Below are 22,473 nucleotides of genomic sequence, written 5' to 3'. Positions count from 1 at the left end.
GTCTCCTCTTTATCTTATACTTTATCTTAATTACACTCCCATTTTGCATCTACTGCACTGCACTATAATGACATACGTGTCTCCTTTTCCCTTCTAAAGTGTGAGTTCCATGATAGCAGGTGTGCCAGAAATTCCCGAGACCACACCCAGGTTCAGTGATTCACTAGGATACAGGGGACTCAGTATACAGTTATCAGCAAAGGGAAAAGACACATGGGTGTAAGTCTGGAGGAAACCAGGTACAAACTTCCAAGTCTTCTCCCAGTGGAGTGGTCCAGGACACACCTAATTCCTCCAGCGATGAGTTATGACAACACATGCAAAGTGCTGTCACCAGAGAAGCTCCTTAGAGACTCAGTGCCCACGGATGTCACTGGGAGCTGGTCATGCAGGCAGCCTCTGCCTAGCACATACCAAAATTCCAGACCAAACAGCTTGTACAAATAGTTTAGGCACAGTGAGCCTCTGTCATGTGGGGAAAGTTTTATGTCAGTGTTTACCAGCCAGGTTCCCAGAAGCCAGCCAAGGGCCAACCTTGCAAGCAGACCTTTCTAATGATAAGCAATCTCAGATCTGTTGTTAACTCTTTTCTTTACAGCAGGAATCCTATTTAGGTATTTTCCTCTAACTGCCAATGCCTTGTAGAATGCCAGGTAATTAGTAGTGATGCCAGTGAACTAAGGCAAATCCTCTTAAATTAAAAAAAAAACTCATAAGAAACTGATCAATGATGTGTACAAAATTTGTCACAGCATTAGTTAAGATTAAGCGAAAGATGCTAATTATACAATGGAACATTATGGACCCACTAAAAATCAGGACATGGGAAACATCTGCGGTATATTAAGCAAAAATGTACATTATACAACATGCACAATATGTCAATTATGTTTTATTTGTATTTAATACAGTAGTTCTCAAACGTTTTGGTCTCAGAACCCCTTCACAATTAAAGGACCCTAAAGACCTTTCATTTATGTGAATTGTAACCCATTACGTGTTAACATGAAAAACACATTTTATCAAAAAATAACTTTATTTTCTAAAACAAAACATGTAATAGAGTGAAATTTGCTGGCTTAGTAAAATGTCTGGCTTAATAATACGGCTGAATTCTCAAATCTGGCTCTGTTATTTCTTACAAGAGTGAAAAAGGGAAATAACCAAGTAACATATCAGTATTATTATAAAAACAGTCTTAACTTTATGAACCTCCCAAAAGGGTCTCAGGAATCCTCACGGATCCTTGGACCAAACTTTGAGAACCACTAGTCCAGAAAAATGAAAGAAAATAACCAAAACTGTTAACATTGCTCTAACTGCTAGATGCCATTGATTAGCACTTTAAGATTTCCACGCATTTACATTTTATTAAGTAAGACTAATCTACTAATCTTTTTTTTATGCTATTCTTTTCCACTACTGGTTAAAGGGTCCAGTGCACCTTTATCCATGTACTTCATTAAATAATGGAGTCTAGGGCTGGACAATTACTCATATACCTAAAATCTGACTGGCAGTATTTCTAAAGCAGCACAAAAAATTCAGTTAGCTAATGTTCTCAATTTTGTCTCCGCTAATACGTCAGCCATGAATAATACCCTTTCAGAGTTAAGAATACATCAAGCATAGATTCCAGACACTCTCTGAGCAGAGCACATGTACTGCTTAAGAAGCTTTCCAACCTGGAAAAATTAGATTAGGAAACTGTTTTAGGAAATGGATGCTGGCCAACCAAGCTGAACATGAAATAATACCATAGCAGGCCCAAGGGCCAAATCTACCAACTTTAATATATAAAACAAGAGAGGCTGCTGGCCAACTTGGCAGAAAATAGGTTTATACTGTAGCCCCTCTTTAGGTACTATATTAAAATTAGGCCTTTATTTATAAAACCGCAGACATTAAAGACTTTTTTCTTTTAGAAATTCAATATGGTAAAAACTTTGCTATGCTATGATTTTGTGTGTAAGTATTTAGAGCTTGAAGAATCCTAGGTATTCTGGTTCTCAACGCTGGCTGAGTATCCGAATCACCTGAGGGAACATTTTAAAACTGCTCAGGGAACTTTTAACGACTGGCCTAAAAGTTTGAGGAGGCCCACAAATCCTTTCTCTGAAAAGCAACTATAAAGCTGGACAAAAGAGGGGAAAAGAAAAAACCCCACCATTTCAGTGCTCTGGAAATCAACCAAAGACATACAGCAAACTGAGAAGTGTTATTCATGAAAACAGCTGCACTTCGGGTAAGAACAGGGTAGTCTGTGACTTTCTTGCCAGTAGCTGCCCTCTTGCCTCCCCAGCTCCACCATTTCAGACATTCAACAAGGCAGAGACAGGCCTTGACACCAGCAGATTCTCGGAGGGGACTCATTTGATTTGGAGCGTTGCTGGGCAAAGTGCGAGGCAAACGCACAGGGAGGGCCGGCAGCTGTGCGAGCCTGAGGATGCTGTTCTGTTTGGGGTGAGCAATGGACTTGGGCATTGCAGACTAGCCAGAGACTTAACAGGGAGTTCCAGAGACTCAGAGAGCTACAGGGGCTTAAAAGGCTCTTCACATCTCCCAGGTTGACTGGGAGCTACGAGCATGCACAGCAGAGACCGGAGAGGGCCCAGGCCACCCACAGATGCCCGGCCGACAGAACCCAAGCCCTCACACAGAGGAACCGAACGAGGCCAGAGGAGAGGAAAGCCTCAGGTATGACTGCTCCACTGTCCACATGCATCACCAGCAGGGAAGGGAGCCTTACTGCTCCAAGGGCTTAACTACAACCTCTGAACAACCTGTGGCTGAGCACGATGCTGTGCAGGCACAGGTGCAACCCCTCGAGGAAACCAGGCTTAAAAATATAAACAAACCAAAACAAAAGTGTAGGGCATCAGTAGTCACACACTGTGGGAGAGAGACTCCAGAGATTCAGTCAAGTTCCCAAACAAATGAGCCAACAAAACCACCACCACAACTTCAAGGGTAAAAAGTAAGAATCTAGAGTTGGCATCACTATACTATCTAAAATATATAGTAGTCAACACAAATTTACAAGACATGCGAAGAAAAAAGAAAGTGACCCGTACTCCAGGGGAAAAAAATTTACAAGCAGTCAACGGCAATGTCTCTGAGCGTTCCCAATTGTTGGATTTAGGAGATGAAGATTTCAAAACAGCTACTATCAAAGAATTAAATAAAACCACATTTGATGAATTGAAGGACACTGTGATGAAACTGATACAATGAATATAAATTATAAATTTATAAACTATAAAACAAAATGGAAAGTCTAGAGCTGAACAGTAACTAAAATGAAAAATTCACTGTAGGGGCTCAACAGCAGATTTCTGGTGGCAAAAGAAAGAATCAGTGAACTTGAAGTTAGAGGAGTAGAAATTATCCAATCTGAAGAACAGAAAGAAAAAGATTGAAGAAAACGAACAGAGCCTTAGAGTATAAGCTATCACCAACTACAGCCAGAGGGAGAGGAGAGAGAAAATATGTGGAAAAAATCAATGGCTTTCCACAGACTAGGAATAGAGGGGAACTTCCTCAACTTGATCAAGAACATCTACAAAAAACCTACAGCTAACACTGCACTTAACCGTGAGACACTAGATGCTTTCCCACTAAGATCAGGAAAAAGGCAAAGATGTCTGCTCTCACCACTCCTATCCAACATCATACTGAAATAAAACAGGAAAAGGAAATTAAAATTACATATACAGATCAAGAAGAAAGAAAGGAAACTGTCTTTGTTTGCAAATAACAACTGTCCATGTAGAAAATCCCAAAGGTCAATAAAAAAACTCCTGGAACTAATAAGTGGTTACAGAGAAGTTTCAAGATACAAGGTTAATATACAGAAACAAACTGCTTTCCCATATACCAGCAACAACTGGAATTTAAAATTGAGAACACAATACCATGTACATTAGCACTCCCCGAAATAAAATACTTAGGTATAAACCTAACAAAATATATCCAAGATCTATATACAGAAAACTACAAAACTCTGCTGAAAGAAATCAAAGAAGATCGAAACAGGTATTTCACGAAGTCAGTTCTCCCCAACTTAAACCATTGGGAAAAAAAAAATCAATAAAGCCAAAAGTTAGTTCTTTTCAAAAAATCCTCCCAAAGAAAAAAACCCAGGCTCAGATGGCAATGAATGCATGGTTGGTTCAACATCATAAATCATTTAATATACCACAGTAATAGAATAAAGGATTAAAAAACATGATTTTCAATAGATGCATTAAAAAGCATTTGACAAAGTCCAACTCGTTTATGATTTTAAAAGCTCTATAATTCACATCATATACTTAATGGGAACAAAGCAAGGATGTCCACTCATGTCATTTTTATTTGATGTTACACTGGAGTTTCTAGCCAGTACAATAAAGAAGAAGGGGGGGGAGGAGGAGGGGGAGGAAAGGAGGGAGAGGAGGAAAGGGAGAAAGAGAGAGAGGAAGATAAAATACATTTTAAAGGTTTCTAAAGGGGTAGAGGGAACAGGTATTATACCAAGAATATGGAACTGAATAGCCACACTGGCTGCTAGAAGACAGTGAAAGCATTTCTTAAAAATTCAGAGGAAACATAATTTTCAACTTAAAATTCTTTACCCAGCCATTAGTGAAGTGTGAAACTAGGATTTTTTTTTTGAAGATTTTTTTGATGTGGATCATTTTTAAAGTCTTCATTGAAGTTGTTATAATATTGCTTCTGTTTTATGTTTTGGTTTGTTGGTCACAAGGCATGTGGGATCTTAGCTCTCTGACCAGCGATCATACCTGCAGCCCCTACATTGGAAGGCAAAGTCTTAAGCACTGGACTTCTAGGGAAGTTCCAAAACAAGGATTTTAAAATATTCAAACATGTACCTATTCAGGAAGCTGCTGGAGAACATGCAAAGGAAAAAAGCCAAGAAAGAGAAAAACTTGGGATCTGGAAAACACTCCCAAGAGGGAGACAAAGGGAACTCCTGGGATAATGGCAACTGCAGACCCAGAAGACAGCTCTGCAGAGGCCGAGTGTGACCAGTCCAGACTGGAGAAGGACACAGAGCTTCAGGAAGGAAACAGCTGGGAAGAAAATAAAACTGATAAGTTATCTGGTGTATGAAAGCATTTGGAGAGAACTACTAATAGACATATGGCATAGGGAACAAACCGGAATAAAACAGGCATGCAGAAAATTATACCAGAATGAGAACTGCTAATACCAGGGAAACAAAAAGTTGTACAATAAAGGAAAGGTACAAGTACAATACTTGGCTCAGAAGTAAGATGTATTCACTCAATCACAATAATGTAAATATGGAGTCACGATTTAGCTAAAAATTGTGATGTCACTATTATATTGGAAGAATGAGAAGGAAAGAGGGAATAAGAGCTAACTTTTCATCTACAAGAGGAAGTCCATAGGGCTTCCCTGGTGGCGCAGTGGTTGTGAGTCCGCCTGCCAATGCAGGGGACATCGGGTTCGTGACCCCGTCCGGGAAGATCCCAGATGCCACGGAGCGGCTGTGCCCGTGAGCCATGGCCGCTGAGCCTGCGCGTCCGGAGCCTGTGCTCCGCAACGGGAGAGGCCACAATGGTGAGAGGCCCGCGTACCGGGAAAAAAAAAAAAAAAAAAAAAAGAGGAAGTCCATAGATGATGTCTAAAAGTGAAAACAAAATCAAGGAAGAGTAGTATACATACACACATATAATTTATAAATATGGAAATGCCAAAAAGAACAGCCAAAAGAACTGAATATAGCTCGTTTGAGGACAGGAGACTAGGAGAGTACAAAGAGATGAAGCTGGATGTTATCCTTTCAATATCACCTTTCAGGGTTATCAAAAAACTTTTTCTAGCTATGAGCATATTTCACTTTAATAAAAATTTTTACTTAAGTTAAAAGCACACAACACATAAACATACAGCAGTAATACTGCTTTAATTGAAGCGCCTAGGAAACAGAACTCGAAGATCCACTCTGCTTCACAGGGGGACCAGAAGAAACAAACATGAAAGAGTCATCATGGTGGAATTCAGGGGGAACTGAGCGCATTGGGAAAAGGAGAGTAAAGAGGTACCAAGAGGCAACGCCCTGGGAGACACTGCTAGGAGGCTGAGGGCACTTCTGTACTGAGTTCTGAGATCAGGTCATGAGTTGACACACTGGCAGGGAGGTACCATGAGGGTCAAAGGGACAGCTAGAGATTGTCGGACTGCTGAGTCATTTAAGCCAGAACCTATGGAACAGATAAAGCTGTGGCAAAGAGGATTAGGAGAGGAACATCCGCAAGAGTAAAGATGGCCAACAATTTTCAGTTAATATTAAGTATTCGGATGGTGATAACTTAAAAGCTGAAGATGAGCTAGATCCTGGAGACCCCTGAGATGTCAGGATGAGAAACTTAAAAATTGTACATAAAGTCAGTCTGTCCTCACCTTACACAACCTCTCAGCGTCTCCGTCTGCAAACACTTCCCTCAAGTGATTCTTCTTGTCCATTCCCATGACTCTCAGTTTCCTCAATATGCCAACAACATGCACGTTTCTACCTCTGGCCTGAGCACCTCACGTTTATCACAGAACTCACGACACCATCTCTACCATACTCCCGACACCTCCTTCCTCTCACTATGCTTAACCCACACTGATTCTTCCTTATGCTCTTTCAACATGCCTTTGGAAAGAGCTCACCCTTGACTTTTGTACTTCCTGTTTCTACTTCTGGCCCTACTTCTCTGGCTTCTTATCACTTAGGCCTCCATTCAACTGTCACCTCCTCCGAGAGGCCTTCTCTGACTACCTGTATCTAAACAGCCCTCATTCCCCCTTCTGTCACTGCCCATCGCATTAGCGTGTTTTACTGTCAATATTCATTAAATCATCTACGCTGTTCAGTTGCTCAGCTATTACTGTGTAACCCCCCTCCCCAGTGAAGATCTGGATAAACAGGCTCTATGACAGCAAGGATGTCACCTACCTTGTTGACCACTATACTGCCAGTGCCTCGTGGAACAGTTCCTTGTACATGCTCAATAAGCATAAGGTGAATGAATAAATTAACTGAGCTGAAGAGAGAAAAAGGAGCAATCTGAAGAAAGCTACTTACAAACCAAAGAGCACCATGGCAATAAAGCACCAATATCCTATCACTGGGGTTAGTACATTTCCTTCAAGATAGAATTCATCACCAAGCAGTGTAAGCAGTAAGACTCATGGCGCGGGGCGGAGGGGCTGGCCTTGTTCAAATACTCCCCTATAGTTTGCATATTAACTTCTGGCCAGTTTATCAAAAGAACACAAGAGGCATAGTCCACAGGCAGGAAGGAACTTCCCTTAAAGAAGGTGACAGGGGGATGTCGGTAGTGTCCTATTTCTACCTTATCTCTCAGTTTTCTGATAAGGAAACCCAAGTTATCTTTACTCTTTCTTCCAATCAGGTCAGAAAGGGCAATGCTTATTTCCCTTGAGAAGAGGGTTGATTAACCTTCTAGATCACAATCAACACACTAAAAGGTAACCTCCTTTCATTACTGCTTCAGCGGAAGCTTGCCACCACCTGGGGAACATTTCCCCCTCCTCCCTGTTTACACTTCCTTCTTAAGGAATTAATTGCAGCCATGGGCTGGTTCCATGTGCTGTTTGATTAGAGCCCTGGATCACACACTCTCAGGTACACAGGCTCATAATGATTCTGATCGCTGAGAGCTTCACTTCCCATCACAACTAAATCAGTTTCCCTGTTCTGTCCTTACATGGCCAGTCATATTCTACCATTGTCCTTCCCTTCTTTAATAGGCTGACTACAAACTTACCTTTGCTTAGGGACAGTTCCAGTTTACAACTGTTATCCCAGCCTAACTGTTACTAGTAACAATAATTGTTCTCTAGTGCCCCAGTCTGGACAATAAATTATATGATCACCCTAACTGTTGAGGAAATAAATGATGTCCATTAAAAATATTATCTATAGGGCTTCCCTGGTGGCGCAGTGGTTGAGAGTCCACCTGCTGATGCAGGGGACACGGGTTCGTGCCCCGGTCCGGGAAGATCCCACATGCTGCTGAGCAACTAAGCCCATGCACCACAACTACTGAGCCTGTGCTCTAGAGCTCGTGAGCCACAACTACTGAAGCCTGTGCACCTAGAGCTCGTGCTCAGCAACAAAGAGAAGCCACCGCAATGGAAAGCCCGCGCACCACATCAAAAAGTGGCCCCCGCTCTCTGCAGCTACAGAAAGCCTGTGTGCAGTAACAAAGACCCAAAGCAGCCAAAAATAAATAAATAAATAAATGTTTTTTTAAAAAAAGACAAGATGTTGTTATACATGTAGAATACTTGCATAGTACTGTTGTAACAGAGCACAATATGATTTAAATGTTTTAAAACACAAAAAACGATACATACATGTACATACATAGTTTCTGGATACTTATATACATAAATCAATGTATAAAAAGTGGACTAGAAGAGCACACAGACATGATATGGTTTGCCTCAGTCAAGGTAGGGGGCAGAGATGAAAAATGGGTGAAAGATTTTAGGGAAATCTGCCATGCTTCATTTATTAAAAATGAAAAGACTGGAAATAAATATGAAAATCTAGGGGGAATACTTCTATATTATTCATTATATTTTTCTATATACTTTGAAATTTTAAAATATGGGGTCGGGCAGGGTGGGGACACGGTCTTTGTGCTTTAAGAGGCTCACTGTCTAGACTCAATCCTGGTTCATTTTTGCTGGCTGCCAGCAATCACTGCTTCTTTTTATAAATATTCATGCTCTCAAAGTACGCAACTAAAGTCTGTCCCCAAACATCAAGCTCTGTAATTTGCAGATCCATCTTTTCGTCCTTAGGGGAAAAAAAACCCCACAAAACAAAAAAACTGTTTGCCTACACGTTGCCTTCAAGCACTTCACCCAATCTTTAAAATTTCTCCATGATCATTAACAGTGAAATGAGAGGCAAAAAGAAAAACAAAAACCAAAAACCCAAACCCGAAACAAACAAAGCCAGAAAGCTAAAGTGACTTTTCCAAAATCCAAGCACAAGCTCTAAGAGAACCAAGATCTCTAGGATCTTATTTTCCCCCAATGATAATACTGCCATTATTCCTCAGGAAAAGAAAACTATCAACAGCATCTTAAGAGTTTAACAACCTCTACATTCACCTTGCCTTTCACTTCTAAAAAGGAATCAAGTCCAACTCTGCCAGAGCAAGGCTGGTCATGTGTAATCTCTGGAGTTCTTTCTGGACCTTCTCCACAACTTAATCCAAATATTTAAACATCTGTTAGAAGTCAAAAATTTCACACATTCCATGATACACCTGACCTTCATTATAACTCAGTCACTGAAAATGGTTCCAAAGTAACTTAAGTTCCACACTGGAAACCTGTATTTTCTAACTACCCATAAATTCTTTTTGCCAGCTGCCTTAGGTTGACCTTAATCAACTCTGTTATAGACCAAAATATGGAAGTCAAGACTATGACATCCTCTTCTGTGATTTACTCAATGTCAAGGTTCTTTGAGTTCACACACTGACAATAAAGAGTCTGCTTTTTAGGTCCATAATAAAAGGAAACATACTAAATTTGATATAGTCATTGATTATGTGCTTTATTTTAATCAAAAGCCTCTAGATTTATGTGTCGTCCTCTGCATCAGAGCAATAAACCTAAACTCTGAAAGTTTAAGATTCTGTGTAATTATATCTGGGGAAAAGAAAAGGTTATATCCACCTTAAACTATGGCAACATGTTGCTAGAAAGACACTTTAACGGTTGTTACTCTGTGACAAAACAAAATCCCACCATCATCACTCTCGTCAACACGCATTTCTTCCAGAAATATCAGCAACCAATAACACAGATACTTCAATTTAAAGGGAATTTTGCAACAGATTATTTGCATGACCTAAGTATCCTTTAACTAATGACAGGGTGAACTGCTAATCTAAAAAGAATCAAATTGAACTGGATTTTTTTCTCTAAATTTCTTAAAAATGGAAACCTCAGGGGCTTCCCTGGTGGCGCAGTGGTTGAGAGTCCGCCTGCCGACGCAGGGGACACGGGTTCGTGCCCCGGTCCGGGAAGATCCTACATGCCGCGGAGCGGCTGGGCCCGTGAGCCATAGCCGCTGAGCCCGCGCGTCCAGAGCCTGTGCTCTGCAACGGGAGAGGCCACAACAGTGAGAGGCCCACGTACCGCAAAAAAAAAAAAAAAAAAAGGAAACCTCATACTTAAAAAAAATTGCAAAATAAATGAATAGGGCTAGAACATGATTAAATACTATCAAAGAAAATACTGTTTTAGAAAAAGTATATGAAGAAGCCACATTTGGTGACCAACAAAATGGGACTTCCAGAAGCCCCTCTATGGAAACCCTGTTTTCTACTGCAGTGGGCAGTCTGCTTCAGATAGTCCAAGCCAGGGCATCAGACACACCTGGGCATCAGACACACCTGGGCTTAGACCTTGCACTCTATCGTTCTCCAGTCAGGTAACAGAGTGGGATGAAGCAATTTACTAATTGCCTTAGTGTCTTCAAACAGGGATTTAATACTCATCTATTTCCCTAGAGCTGTTGTGAGGACTGAATGAGACCATCAAATGGTATTCTTCACCATCCCCAAATACCAACCCTATGCTTATCTTCTTTGAAATTACAGGCGTATTTCTCCTGAAACAGCAGCAGTATACAGTAATAACAGAGGTCTAACCAGTCTTATTATCTCTCTGCAAAATTGTCTGCAAACTAATAGGACCTTACCACTGACTGAAAGTGAAATGGGGGAAAATAGGAACAGATAAAAGATTCGAAGGAATGCTGCAGAGTTACAAAAGAGACAACTTGAGCTAAATTCAAATTAGGAGAGGCAACAAAAAAAACCACAAATCTTGAAGGTCAGGTTTTTAAACTTAACCTCCACTGACTTAATGAAAGAACAACATGGTACCAGGGAAAACTCTATCATGGCTGCAAGGCACCAGACATCCAGTTTAGGAACATTACATTTCCTGAAACATTTATCTCCTTTTTCCATAACTCACACATAGGATTTGTGAAGAAATTTTTAAAAAAAAATTTTTTTAGTACTTTGAAATAGCAATCAAGGTGCCAACAAAAGTTTCTCTACACTGAAGCCTGCCAGTACTAACAAAGAGGTAAATTCAAGTAACATCTGGCCATTTGCCACCATGTGAAGAAAGAGAGAAACCTGTAGGCAAACTTTTCCTATCCCACTTCACATTCTCCTTTAAGTAACAAGTCCCAGGCTGCCCAGTTGTCCTACAAAACTGCAATCATATTGGAATGCCTCTTTAGAGAGCTGGAGCTCATCAACACAGGACAAAGTCTTAGTGATCAATAAAACCTCATAAAGAAAGGAAAGTAGGGTACAGCACCATGATGGGTTAAATTGGAAAAACCAACCAATGACCATTTCCTAAGAACAACAGCAACGCTTGTCCATCATGGAGTCTCACAGGCACCAAAATTTTGGTCTCTAATATAATTCCTACCGAAAGGAACTAGGACTCTTAAGGCATAACTAATTCCACATCTTCTGATAGGGGGGAAAACAATCAGGACATGTCTGCAAGCATGGAAATAGAATTAAGAAAGCAAGGATGCTTCCAAAGATGTCAGGGAGAGTTCTAAAGAGGTAAAGACAATAGCCTTTTTAAAAGGACCTCCTGTAGACAAGTTGTGACAATGTGGACACTGGAAGAAAAAAAATTATATTAAGTGGATATAAATGTATTTTGGAAATACTACTAAAAAGAGGAAAATATTCGGAGAAAGGTTGGAATGCAAAAAAAAGAGGTAAAGTATATGGGTACTTTTTTGTTAATTTCAGTAAGTAGAAGACTGTCAATATAATTCAGTGTTTGTTTCCTCTAATAAGCATGTCTCCTTATAAAGTATAGATATCTGTGTATACCAAGAAATGGGGGGGGGGTAGTTCTGTGTAAGCCCAAGGGTTTTCGAACAAAGTAAGAAGTATTACAAGAATGGGGGGAGGGGGCGATGATCAGAACAATGGTCTCACAAAGAAACTGAGTAAGAAAAGAATGATCTGTCCTAAAATGATCACAGTCCTAGACTAGATCCCTCATTTGAGAGGAAGAAAACTCTAGGTGGTCTTCTAATGAGAAGATGCTAATAAAGTATGCTTAAGTTAACATCTCTACCAGGAGACTGTATGTATGTATACACTGAGATTGAGCAAATAATTACTATATTGGGATACTAACAGCCATGTTTTTTACGGACACAGGGAAATGTCCAGACTAGACTAGAATGAACACTATAGCACTGGATTAAAATCAGAGGGACCAGTATGAACTCACGGTGGGTTTTCTTTTTAATATATACAGATGGATATATACACAGGTGTGTGTATAAACACACACACTTCCTTGCACTGTCCACTGAGAGGAACAAGAAGTGCTGATACCACACAGAAATTAGTCCATTAAGACTCCATTCTTGGGCTTCCCTGGTGGCGCAGTGGTTGAGAATCTGCCTGCTAACGCAGGGGGACACGGGTCCAAGCCCTGGTCTGGGAGGATCCCACATGCCACGGAGCAACTAGGCCCGTGAGCCACAACTGCTGAGCCTGCGCGTCTGGAGCCTGCTCTGCAACAAGAGAGGCCACGATAGTGAGAGGCCCGCGCACCGTGATGAAGAGTGGCCCCCGCTTGCCGCAACTAGAGAAAGCCCTCGCACAGAAACGAAGACACAACACAGCCATAAACAAATAAATAAATTTTAAAAAAGAATAACAACCCAAGCCAAGCTGTAGGATATACTAAAAAAAAAAAAAAAGACTCCATTCTTCAAGGAGCTAAAGGCTCCTGTTACCTGTGAAGCTATCTGGTCCTGTTCTTTGGGAGTTTTTTTAAATTACTGATTTAATCTCATTACTGGTAATCAGTCTGCTCAGATTTTCTATTTCTTCCTGATTCAGTTTTGGAACACTGTATGTTTCTAGGAATTTATCCATTATTTCTAGGTTGTCCAATTTGTTGACGTACAAATTGTCATAGTAATCTCTTATATTTTGTATTTCTGCGGTATCAGTTGTAACTTCTCTTTCATTTTTCATTTCATTTATTTGGGCCCTCTTTTATTCTTGATGAGTCTGGCTAAAAGTTTAACAATTTTGTTTATCTTTTCAAAGGGCCAGTTCTTAGTTTCATTGATCTTTTCCATTGCTTTTTTCATCTCTACTTCATTTATTTCCACTCTTATTAGTTCCTTACTTGTACTAACTTTGGGCTTTGTTCCCCTTTTTCTAGTTCCTTTACGTGTAAGGTTAGATTGTTTGAGATTTTTATCATTTCTCAAGGTAAGCCTGTACGGCTGTATACTTCCCTCTTAGAAGTGCCTTGGCTGTGTCCCATAAATCTTGGAATGCTGTGTTTCTATCTTCATTTGTCTCAAAGTATACTTTTATTCCCTTTTATTTCTTCAATGACCCATTACATATTTACAGCATGTTGTTTAGACTCCACCTATTTGTTATTTTTCCAGTCTTTATTTCTTGTAGTTGATTTCGAGTCTCATATGCAGTGGTCAGAAAAGATGCTTAATATGATTTCAATCTTCCTAAATTTACTGAGACGTTTTTTGTGGCCTAGCATGTGATCTATCCTGCAGAATATTACAAGCACACTTGAACAGAATGTGTATTCTGCTCTTTTGGGGTTGAAAGTCCTATATATATTTATTTAGTCCATCTGGTCTAATGTGCCATTTAATGCCAGTGTTTCCTTATTGATTCTCTGTCTGGATGATCTATCCATTGATGTAAGTGGAGTGTTAAAGTTCCCTATTATTGTATTACTGTCAATTTCTCCCTTTATGTCTGTTAATATTTGCTTTATGTATTTAGGTGCTCCTATGTTGGGTACATACATGTTTACAAGTGTTATATCTTCTTGTTGGATTGATCCCCTTATCATTATGTGATGTCCTTCTTTGCTCTAGTTACAGTCTTTGTTTTAAAGTTTAATTTAAGTATGCTTAAATAAAAAGCTGTCCCAGCTTTCTTTCTATTTCCATTTACATGGAATACCTTTTTCCATCCCCTCACTTTCAGTCTATGTGTGTCTTTAGATCTAAAGTGAGTCTCTTAATAAGCAGTGTATATATGAGTCTTGCCTTTGTATCTATTCAGCCACCCTATGTCTTTTGGATGAAATGTGTAGTCCATTTACATTTAAAGAAATTACTGACAGGTATGTACTTACTGCCATTTTGTTAATTTTTTTCCCTGGTTATTTTTATTGGTCTTCTCCGTTCCTCTCTTCTTCTCTTGCTCTCTTCCCTTCTGATTTGACTACTTTCTTCAATATTATGTTTGTATTCCTTCCTCTTTATTTTTAGTGTCTATTATCAGGTTTTGGTTTGTAGTTACCATGAGGTTCTTCTATAACAACATATGTATACAGCTATCTATTTTAAGTTGATGGTCATTTAAGTTTGAGCAGGTTCTAAAAGCACTACATTTTTATGCCACCCCCTCATTTTATGTTTTTGATGCCATCTTTGACATATTTTTATTTTGTGTATCCCTTAATTATTGTGTGTGTATATGTGTATTTATTAATTTTTATTTATAGTTATATGATTTTACTAGTTTTGTCTTTTAACCTTCATACTAGGTATATAGGTGGTTGATCCAACTACCCTTACTGTATTTTTGCCTTAGAATATATAAAGAACTCTTACAACTTAATAGTTAAAAAATTCTTTTTAAATAGGCAAAGAACCTGAATAGACATTTTTTCCAAAGAAGATATACAAATGGCTAATAAGTACACAAAAAGATGCTAAACATTATTAGAAATACAAATAAAAAGCACAATGATATACTACTTCACTACTACCAGGATGAGTGGAATCAAAAAGCCAGATAACATGTGTCATCAAGAATGCAAAGAAATGGTAACCTTCATACCCTGCTGGAAGAAATGCTAATGGTCCAGCTACTTTGGAAAACAGTCTGGCAGCTCCTCAGATGATTAAATACAGAGTTACCACATGACCTGGCAATTCCACTCCTCGGTAAATAACCAAGAGAAAAGAAAACACATGTCCACACAGAAACACGTACATGAATGTTAGATGTCCCTAAGGACAGGCATCTAAGATTGCTTGCTTGGTGTTGCCCAGTTTCTGGATTGGGCCTGACCAAACTAGGAAGTCCATTAGGAGAACCCTCCCCCCACTCCACACACACACACACACACACACACACACACACACACACACACACACGTCAGACATGTAACTACCCTTGTCCCACTCTCACACCTGCTTACAACTTTCCCAACCTGTGCTTTCCACACAGTTGGAATTCTGCCTAATTTTTATGTGAGAATCCTGTATACCCTGCAGAAACCTGTACCCTGGACTGAACTCCAGCTTTCCTGGTTGGTTTCCTGACATCCTCCTCAACTTACGCCAATCCCATGGACCAGCTCATGTATTCTTCCAAGTAGTAAATGAAGACCTATAACAAATATGATAGGAACTGCACTGGGATTACCAGCTAAACCCTGGGACAGTCCTGGAATCCTACGTGCCAATCACAATGAGCATCTCGTAATTCCAAAGCACGAATGCTCTACACCCTTGCAGAAAGTTCATGGATGCACAGCAGCCTCCTCCACCTGACATGCCTACTGTCCCCTATTCTGCCTGGTCTCTGCTCTTCTGCGCAGTAGACCAATAGCTAGGAGCATAATCTCTGAACCAGCTTTACTGAGTTTAAACTTCACTCTTCCCCTTAATGTATGATCTTGACAAGTTTCTCTACCACTCTGCCTTGGTTTCCTCATGTATAGAAAGGGCGTAATAATACCTCCCGAGGTCATTATGAGGATTAAATGAGACAACATATAACACATAATATGCTTATAACAGCACAACCACAGCACTCTGTTACTGCTTCTATCTTAGCCTATCTGACGGTATCACATTTTTTTACTTGCATCTTCCCCCTACTAGTCCTTGAGCTTCCCAAAGGTGTGAAGTATCTTCTTCCTTTTCATATTCACAGCATATAACACAGTGCTAGGCACAGGACAGGTACATGAAAGGGACCAATGAATGAGTGAAAAATAAAAATTATGAGTCCAGAAACATCGGTGATTACAGAAACCATGCTTTCAATATAAAAAGCAGAGCACGTGGTTTATGAGTATGTAAGAATTAAAGATCTGAAATGAGGCTGGCTCTGGAAAATCCAGGCTGACTGCCAGAATGATCTAGAAGGAATCCGAATGCTCAGCGGTCAGAGTGGTTACATAAACGCTGGCATTAAAGCACAGAGGGTTTTACAGAAGCACGACGGGAGACCTCTGCTGACACCTGAAAGAGTCCGGACAAAACACTAAGCAGACAAAACAGAGCAGAAAAATATGCACAGAAGGACTACAGACTGTTCGAAGAGTGATAATCAAAGAGAAGAGGCTTTTTGTGTGTATCTCTAATACTACATGGTGAAAGGATCGTTATATGTTTTGAAATTAATTTTGATTCTAAACACCACTTAACACACAAAAAAATAATGCTTATAATAGCTTTACATATGGAACAAGATAAAAGGAATGGAGATTCCAAAAGTTTTAATCCTTTAAATAAGACACAGCAAAAAGGGTCAAGTTTCTGTTACTATAACTCTCTGAATAGATAAGTTTCCTGATAAGAAAAAAATCCATATACTCTTCTTAGGGTCATTTACTCTTATTTCCTAAGTAGACTTTTAAGGCCAGTCATCTGTTCTGTTCACGTCAGGGACAAGCAATAGTTTGATTAACTACGCAAAGTTCTTCTTAAGTAAGTCTTCTCCCTTTGGTACGATTAAAGAATGAAATCTAAAATATATATATATTAGTCTGCAAAGAAGAAAGGTCTTCAGAAAGTATTTCATTCATTTTCCCCAAACAGTTCCTTCCGAAATTAGAGTCCAACTCAGAGAAAAAGAGAAAAACAATACCAATACTATACTTGCTCAAAGCACAGAACACGTTTTCCCACTTATATCAACTTATTTCATATATACACATATACTCACACAGATATATACATATCAATACACACACCAGAGAAAAATTAAGTCGTGAACACATCTTTTCAGTTACTTTCATACAAGTCAATAAAATAATGCCAGCAACACCACCTTCCAATAACCAGGTGACAACTACTAGTCTACCTTGACTCTAACAAACCAAATACAATACTCACCTCCATTCTTCTTGCCATCAATATTCCCTAGATTAATATAAGGAAAGGAGACAGGTAAAAAGTAGGGGTAGGAATTTACTGTAAATATTTCCTCTTCAAAAAAAGCAAAGAAATGCATTAGCCCTGAATATACTTCCAATCACTAAACACACAACCTTCCTTAGAAACACAGTTTGATAGTCTAAACAAAATTAATTTTTAAACTTTTAAAATTTTCATATCAGAATTTCTCCTCACTTACTTCAAAAATAGTCTTGCCTAAAGAGCAATCTGTCAACACATGCTGGTTAAATCATTAACTACACAGCACCAAATCATTCGTATAATCAGCATGTAAATTTCATGAAGGCACCGATTGTCCTTTGACGCGTTTTATACAACATCCGGTACAAGGAAGATTATTAAACATTTATGATGTTTAATAATAAAAAATAAAATGCCCAAACAGAAGTCTTTGTTACTCGACTTGGCTGCCATTTATAATATAAACCACTGATGAGCATGTTTCTCCAAGTGCAATTACAAGAAATCAAAACCAAAACAAACCCCATTCAAATGAGAAATTCTGTCTCCTCCGTCCAAGAATACTGCCTCATTTTTGTGTCAGAAAGAAACTGGCAGGCCGCCAGCAGATAACATGCAACATGCAGCTTGTAGGGGCATTTAACTCAAGCATCTACGCACCGTTGACAAAGCAAAACACCTACTACATGCCATGCACATTTTTGGAGATGTTTTCCTTACCTTTCCCATTTTGCCACGTAGTATACCAAGATAAAGTAAGGAACGACGTGATAAATGCTAAAACAGTGGCTACAGTTCCATTTCGGAGCCTCATCTCATTTCACCATCACACTGGTTCATATGTTTAGGATGATAATCAAGACCGTTTTCTTTTTATCCTGAAGTCAGGTGAAGCCAGTACTCCTGGCTCCGGGCCAATCAAAACAATCAATAGGAGAGGTTCATTTCAGATGCTCCGCAGAAGCAGCCTGGCAGCCACGCCACCCACAATTACTATTCAGGACTGTCTGCACGGTCTTCATAGGTGGATGCTGCAGGCTTCTTTCTTCCTATTCAGGGGGAAGAGAGAAAGAAAAACTTGCTCAGTGATGCAAAATATTAGTTTCTTCATTTATCAGTCACTGTTATAAACAGATTTTTGGCTGGGCTGAACTGTATCTGTAAAGGTTACTCCCATATCCAAATGACATTTAATACACTAGAATGATATGGTTCTTCTCCAGGGAAAAAAGCTTCCAACTGTACTCCCTCCTCATTGGTTTTGTTTTGCCTGTGGAAACAAAGTTATGGTTACTTATTTAAAGGGGGAAGTGGTGGGGCTCATTAAATAATAAGCCACAGATTCCAAGCTGAGAACCCTAATGATCACATAATGGTTCCTGAGTAACATCACCTTCCCTCTCTGCAATCCTCCTGTTGCACAATAATAGTTAATGTTTTAAATTTTTTAAAGAAAACTGACAGACTACAACCTACAAGGGTCAAAAGCCCTAGGTCCTAGATCCAGCTCCATCACTGCTTGCGGGACTTCAGGCATGTCACTTATCTTGGCTTTGTGGTTCATCCGTAACATGAGAAAACTACCTGTCCTGGACCCTCCTGTTCTCATAAATAATAAAAAGATTACAGTTATGATTGCTATTGATCATCATTGTAAAATAAATGTCATTTTTCCAACGATTAACCTACTCCCCGGGTGTAAACTGGGACTATTTCAGCATTTAGAAAATGCGGCAATCCAACCAGGATACCATAGGACCCAGGACTAATCACTTAGCATTGCTTTAACTCAGGAAACCTGGAGATCACCTCCCATCTAGCAAAGCTGAAAAAAATCTGGAGATCACCTCCCATCTAGCAAAGTTCAGAAAAGAGAATGAAATCATGTCCTGAGAAGTACTTAAGCATAGTCACCTAGCACCTAATAGGTTCTTAATAAATGTTAACTGTATTAAAAAATAAAACCATATCAAAAACCTGCAGCCAGTCACTGGTTCAGGCGGCTCTGTACACAGCCGGTCTCATTCCCTCAGGGCATATCAGGCACGACAAGATGTGCATTGATTCCTGCTGGCCACAGGGGGACCATGAGATGCACTTGGCAATCCACTAAGTGACACTCCAGTGGGGTGAGTTAATGCACCTCCAAAAAGGCCTGGGAAGCCCAAGGGACAATTCCCTATGGCGAAGAGGGCAGTTGATTAAAGCGGCCATTTGTAGGCAATTCAGAAACTACCATCTCAGCTGGTTTGTAAAAGTGATGTTGCTAGAAACCTCCACTAGTGAAAAAAGATACCACTAGGGCACAGGATTAACAGTAAGAATGACAGACACTACAACTCATTGAGGGTTTTCTATGTGTCCCTCACACGTTCTAAATCTTCAATCTTCAACTCCCGTGAGGCAGGCATTGCTGACCCTATCTTACACACAAAAAAATGAACCCAGAGACAGAACCCTAATTTGCATGACTCCAAAGTCCAAGTCCTCATCTCCCACCCTTTGCCTCTCAAACTAGGCCACCTGCACCGGGGCCCCTAGAAGCGCCAGGGATATTCCAAGTCTCAGGTTACACCAGAGAATCATCCCGGGGTGTTACCTTTACCCAACAGATTAAGTGTGAATTTAAAAAAATAATTATACTCTACAACCAGTATGGATCCATTATAGAATAAACTGCAAAATTCACAGGAAATTTCAAAGTTTCAACTTAAAACTTGAAACGAATTTCTCACTTCCTGTACCCTGGGCTAGGCCCTCCCCCCCCCCCACACTCACACCCAGGCAGCCTGTTGATCCTCCTTGGCCAGCAGCTCTGTGGTATAATATTCTAGAAGCACTGAACTCCCCTCCCCTTACTCTCCGCAAACAAAGAACTCCAAAGATATTCTCACGTTCAAGTTATGATAATTTTCTAAAACCAAAGTTATTCACCTTCTAACATATCCATGTCAACAGTCTTCATGGTGAAATTCTAGAATTTCAACTCATTTCCATAAAGTGCCTAATATATTGTCTTATATCAATAAGCACTCGATAATGAATTCTGATTATAAAAAGAGAAGGGATAACTCAGTGAATTATGTAACTTGGAATTTTAATCCTGTTGTGGCATCATATAAAAATTCATGTAACTTTCTGTTGCTATATCCTTAGCCCTACCTTACTTCAAGAAGGACTCTGTCCTTTGGTAAAAGAACTAAAAGTATACAGGTTATTAGAGTAGACATTCAGTCAATAATCACGGGGAAGTAGAGAAGCAGAGAATCAGAAAATAAAGGATATTTTGAAACATAGTTTTATTAAATACAAATAAATCCCATAAAATTCAGTATAAATGGGTAGAGAGACAAGTAAAAGTGAATGAACGCTATAATCAAAGTAGACTATAGATATGGTATTGGTAACGGGAAAAACATAAGGAATATTAAATATTGGATCCAGGAAGTAATTAATCTCTGGTTTGAAGAAAATACTTATAATGAACTCTGCCAACAAATAAGACCTGAAATTCTGCAAGAGAAATACAAGAGCATTTTACTCAGGAAGAATGTCATCATACATTTTTAATTAGGGTTTGCACACTAATGAAGTTTAACTGCACAGAACAAGAGTAAAACCAATGATCCCCATGCTCTCAAAACAGGAGAGGTGAGGCTGGACAGCCAAGAGCCCTTTGGATTGACTGACTACCTAAAGCAAGAGAAGAAGTAACACATATTTTTCATCACTGTCCACATTTGTAAAAATTTCAGTCTAACACCTTGTCACTCCCTGTGACTATCACTTAACACATCTGAATTCTTAACAACAAAAAAGGCAGTGGCTTAAGTTACTGGTCATCTTCTCCATCCTGACAAAGCTGTATGGAACTTTCAACTCCAGATCTCACACTGAAAAATCTGTTTTATTAACAGTCCTTTAAGGGCTGCAGTCCTTTATGTTATTATTAGATACATAACCTTTGTTGGATTTTAAAGTGTTCTCTGAAATAGTCAATATATTCTATGGCCGAAAACACTTAACATATGGCTTAATTATCATCCCACAGGCAGGACAGAGATGCCTTAAGGAAAGGCACCATCATGAAATCCGGGATGTAAGCCCTACAACTTTATACACCGCAATCATGTTAAAATTCATTGGTTTTACGTTTATAAAAGGATTTCTATTTTTCGTCAATACAGCTTACATAATTTCATCGTCCTGTGCGTTTTCAGATTTACACGTGTGGGCTAAAGAAACCTTTGTTAGGATAACCTGTTAATGGAACTTTTTTTAAAAAACATTCAGAAAAAGAAACATAAACCACTAAACGCATATTATTCACTTCTAAATTTAGATTCTAAATTCTAACGAACGACGTTGTCATTCTATTTTATCAGAAGTCGTCCGACAGCAAAAGCACAACAGCAAAATATATGGAAAGCACTGAAAACATGCACTGCGCCTGCTTATATTTCGCAATTCGGATTGTAAGCAATGAACGGGCTCCAGAGAAACGCACGCTGCGAGAAATAAAAAGCGGGCGCGCGAGTGGTCTGACTGCCAGCTCATAAAACACGCCTTCCCGCTGTCACCGGGTACACTCAGTGGAATCACCTGGCCCCAACCCGAGGGTCCCACTTGCAGCTTCCTCGTTAAGGCGGAACTGAGGCCTGGGGATGGGGGTGCGCTTGCACAGAGGACCGGCGGGTCTTGACTTTGTAGGAAAATTCGCCAGGACTGTGTACGCTTCGCCGACCCGGCAGCAGCCCCAGACCCTGCGCCCGGGCCGCCTCGCCCCCGCCGCACCTGCCCCGCGGCCCCGGGACGCCGCCGACTCCGGGACAGGCGTGCGCCCTGGGGCAGCAGGTCCTGCGGGCAACTCTCTCTCCCCCTCTGCATCCCCAAACCCCCACTTTCCTCCACTTTGCCCCAAAGGCGACAAGCCCCGCCGCGCCTAGGAGCGCCGAGAACGCACCAGGCGCCCGGCCGGTCACCCCGAGAGCGCGCAGCACCCCGGGGCTGCGGCGGCGGAGCGGGGCTGACGGCGAACCCAGGGCGGCCCGGCCCGCGCCCCGCCCCGAGGCCCGGTCCGCCCGCGCCCCGAGCCGGCCCCGCAGCAGCCGGAGGCGCACGAGCTCCAGGCCGGGCCGCGGCGCAGGCTGCTCCGTTACCAGCAGGTGGATCTCCCGCGACCCGGGGCC

The 22,473-nt window shown here is 40.4% G+C and overlaps 1 protein-coding gene across 1 annotated transcript in view; it reads right to left on the bottom strand.

Moving 5' to 3' along the window:
• Positions 1-18,329, bottom strand: part of MGAT4A (alpha-1,3-mannosyl-glycoprotein 4-beta-N-acetylglucosaminyltransferase A) — a 99,912-nt gene extending 81,583 nt beyond the window's left edge. The window contains exon 1 of the mRNA XM_029231367.1: positions 18,005-18,329. Within this exon, the coding sequence (XP_029087200.1) occupies positions 18,005-18,098 (94 nt within the window). The 5' untranslated portion in view covers positions 18,099-18,329. The remainder of the gene's footprint in view (positions 1-18,004) is intronic.
• Between the last annotated feature and the right edge of the window lie 4,144 nt (positions 18,330-22,473).

This window comes from Monodon monoceros, unplaced genomic scaffold (assembly GCF_005190385.1).
Source record: "Monodon monoceros isolate NGI ecotype Baffin Bay Population unplaced genomic scaffold, NGI_Narwhal_1 Super_Scaffold_19, whole genome shotgun sequence".
Taxonomy (NCBI): Eukaryota; Metazoa; Chordata; class Mammalia; order Artiodactyla; family Monodontidae; genus Monodon; species Monodon monoceros.
Note: the sequence above shows the minus strand (reverse complement) of the source record. Positions and strands in the feature narration are given on the sequence as shown.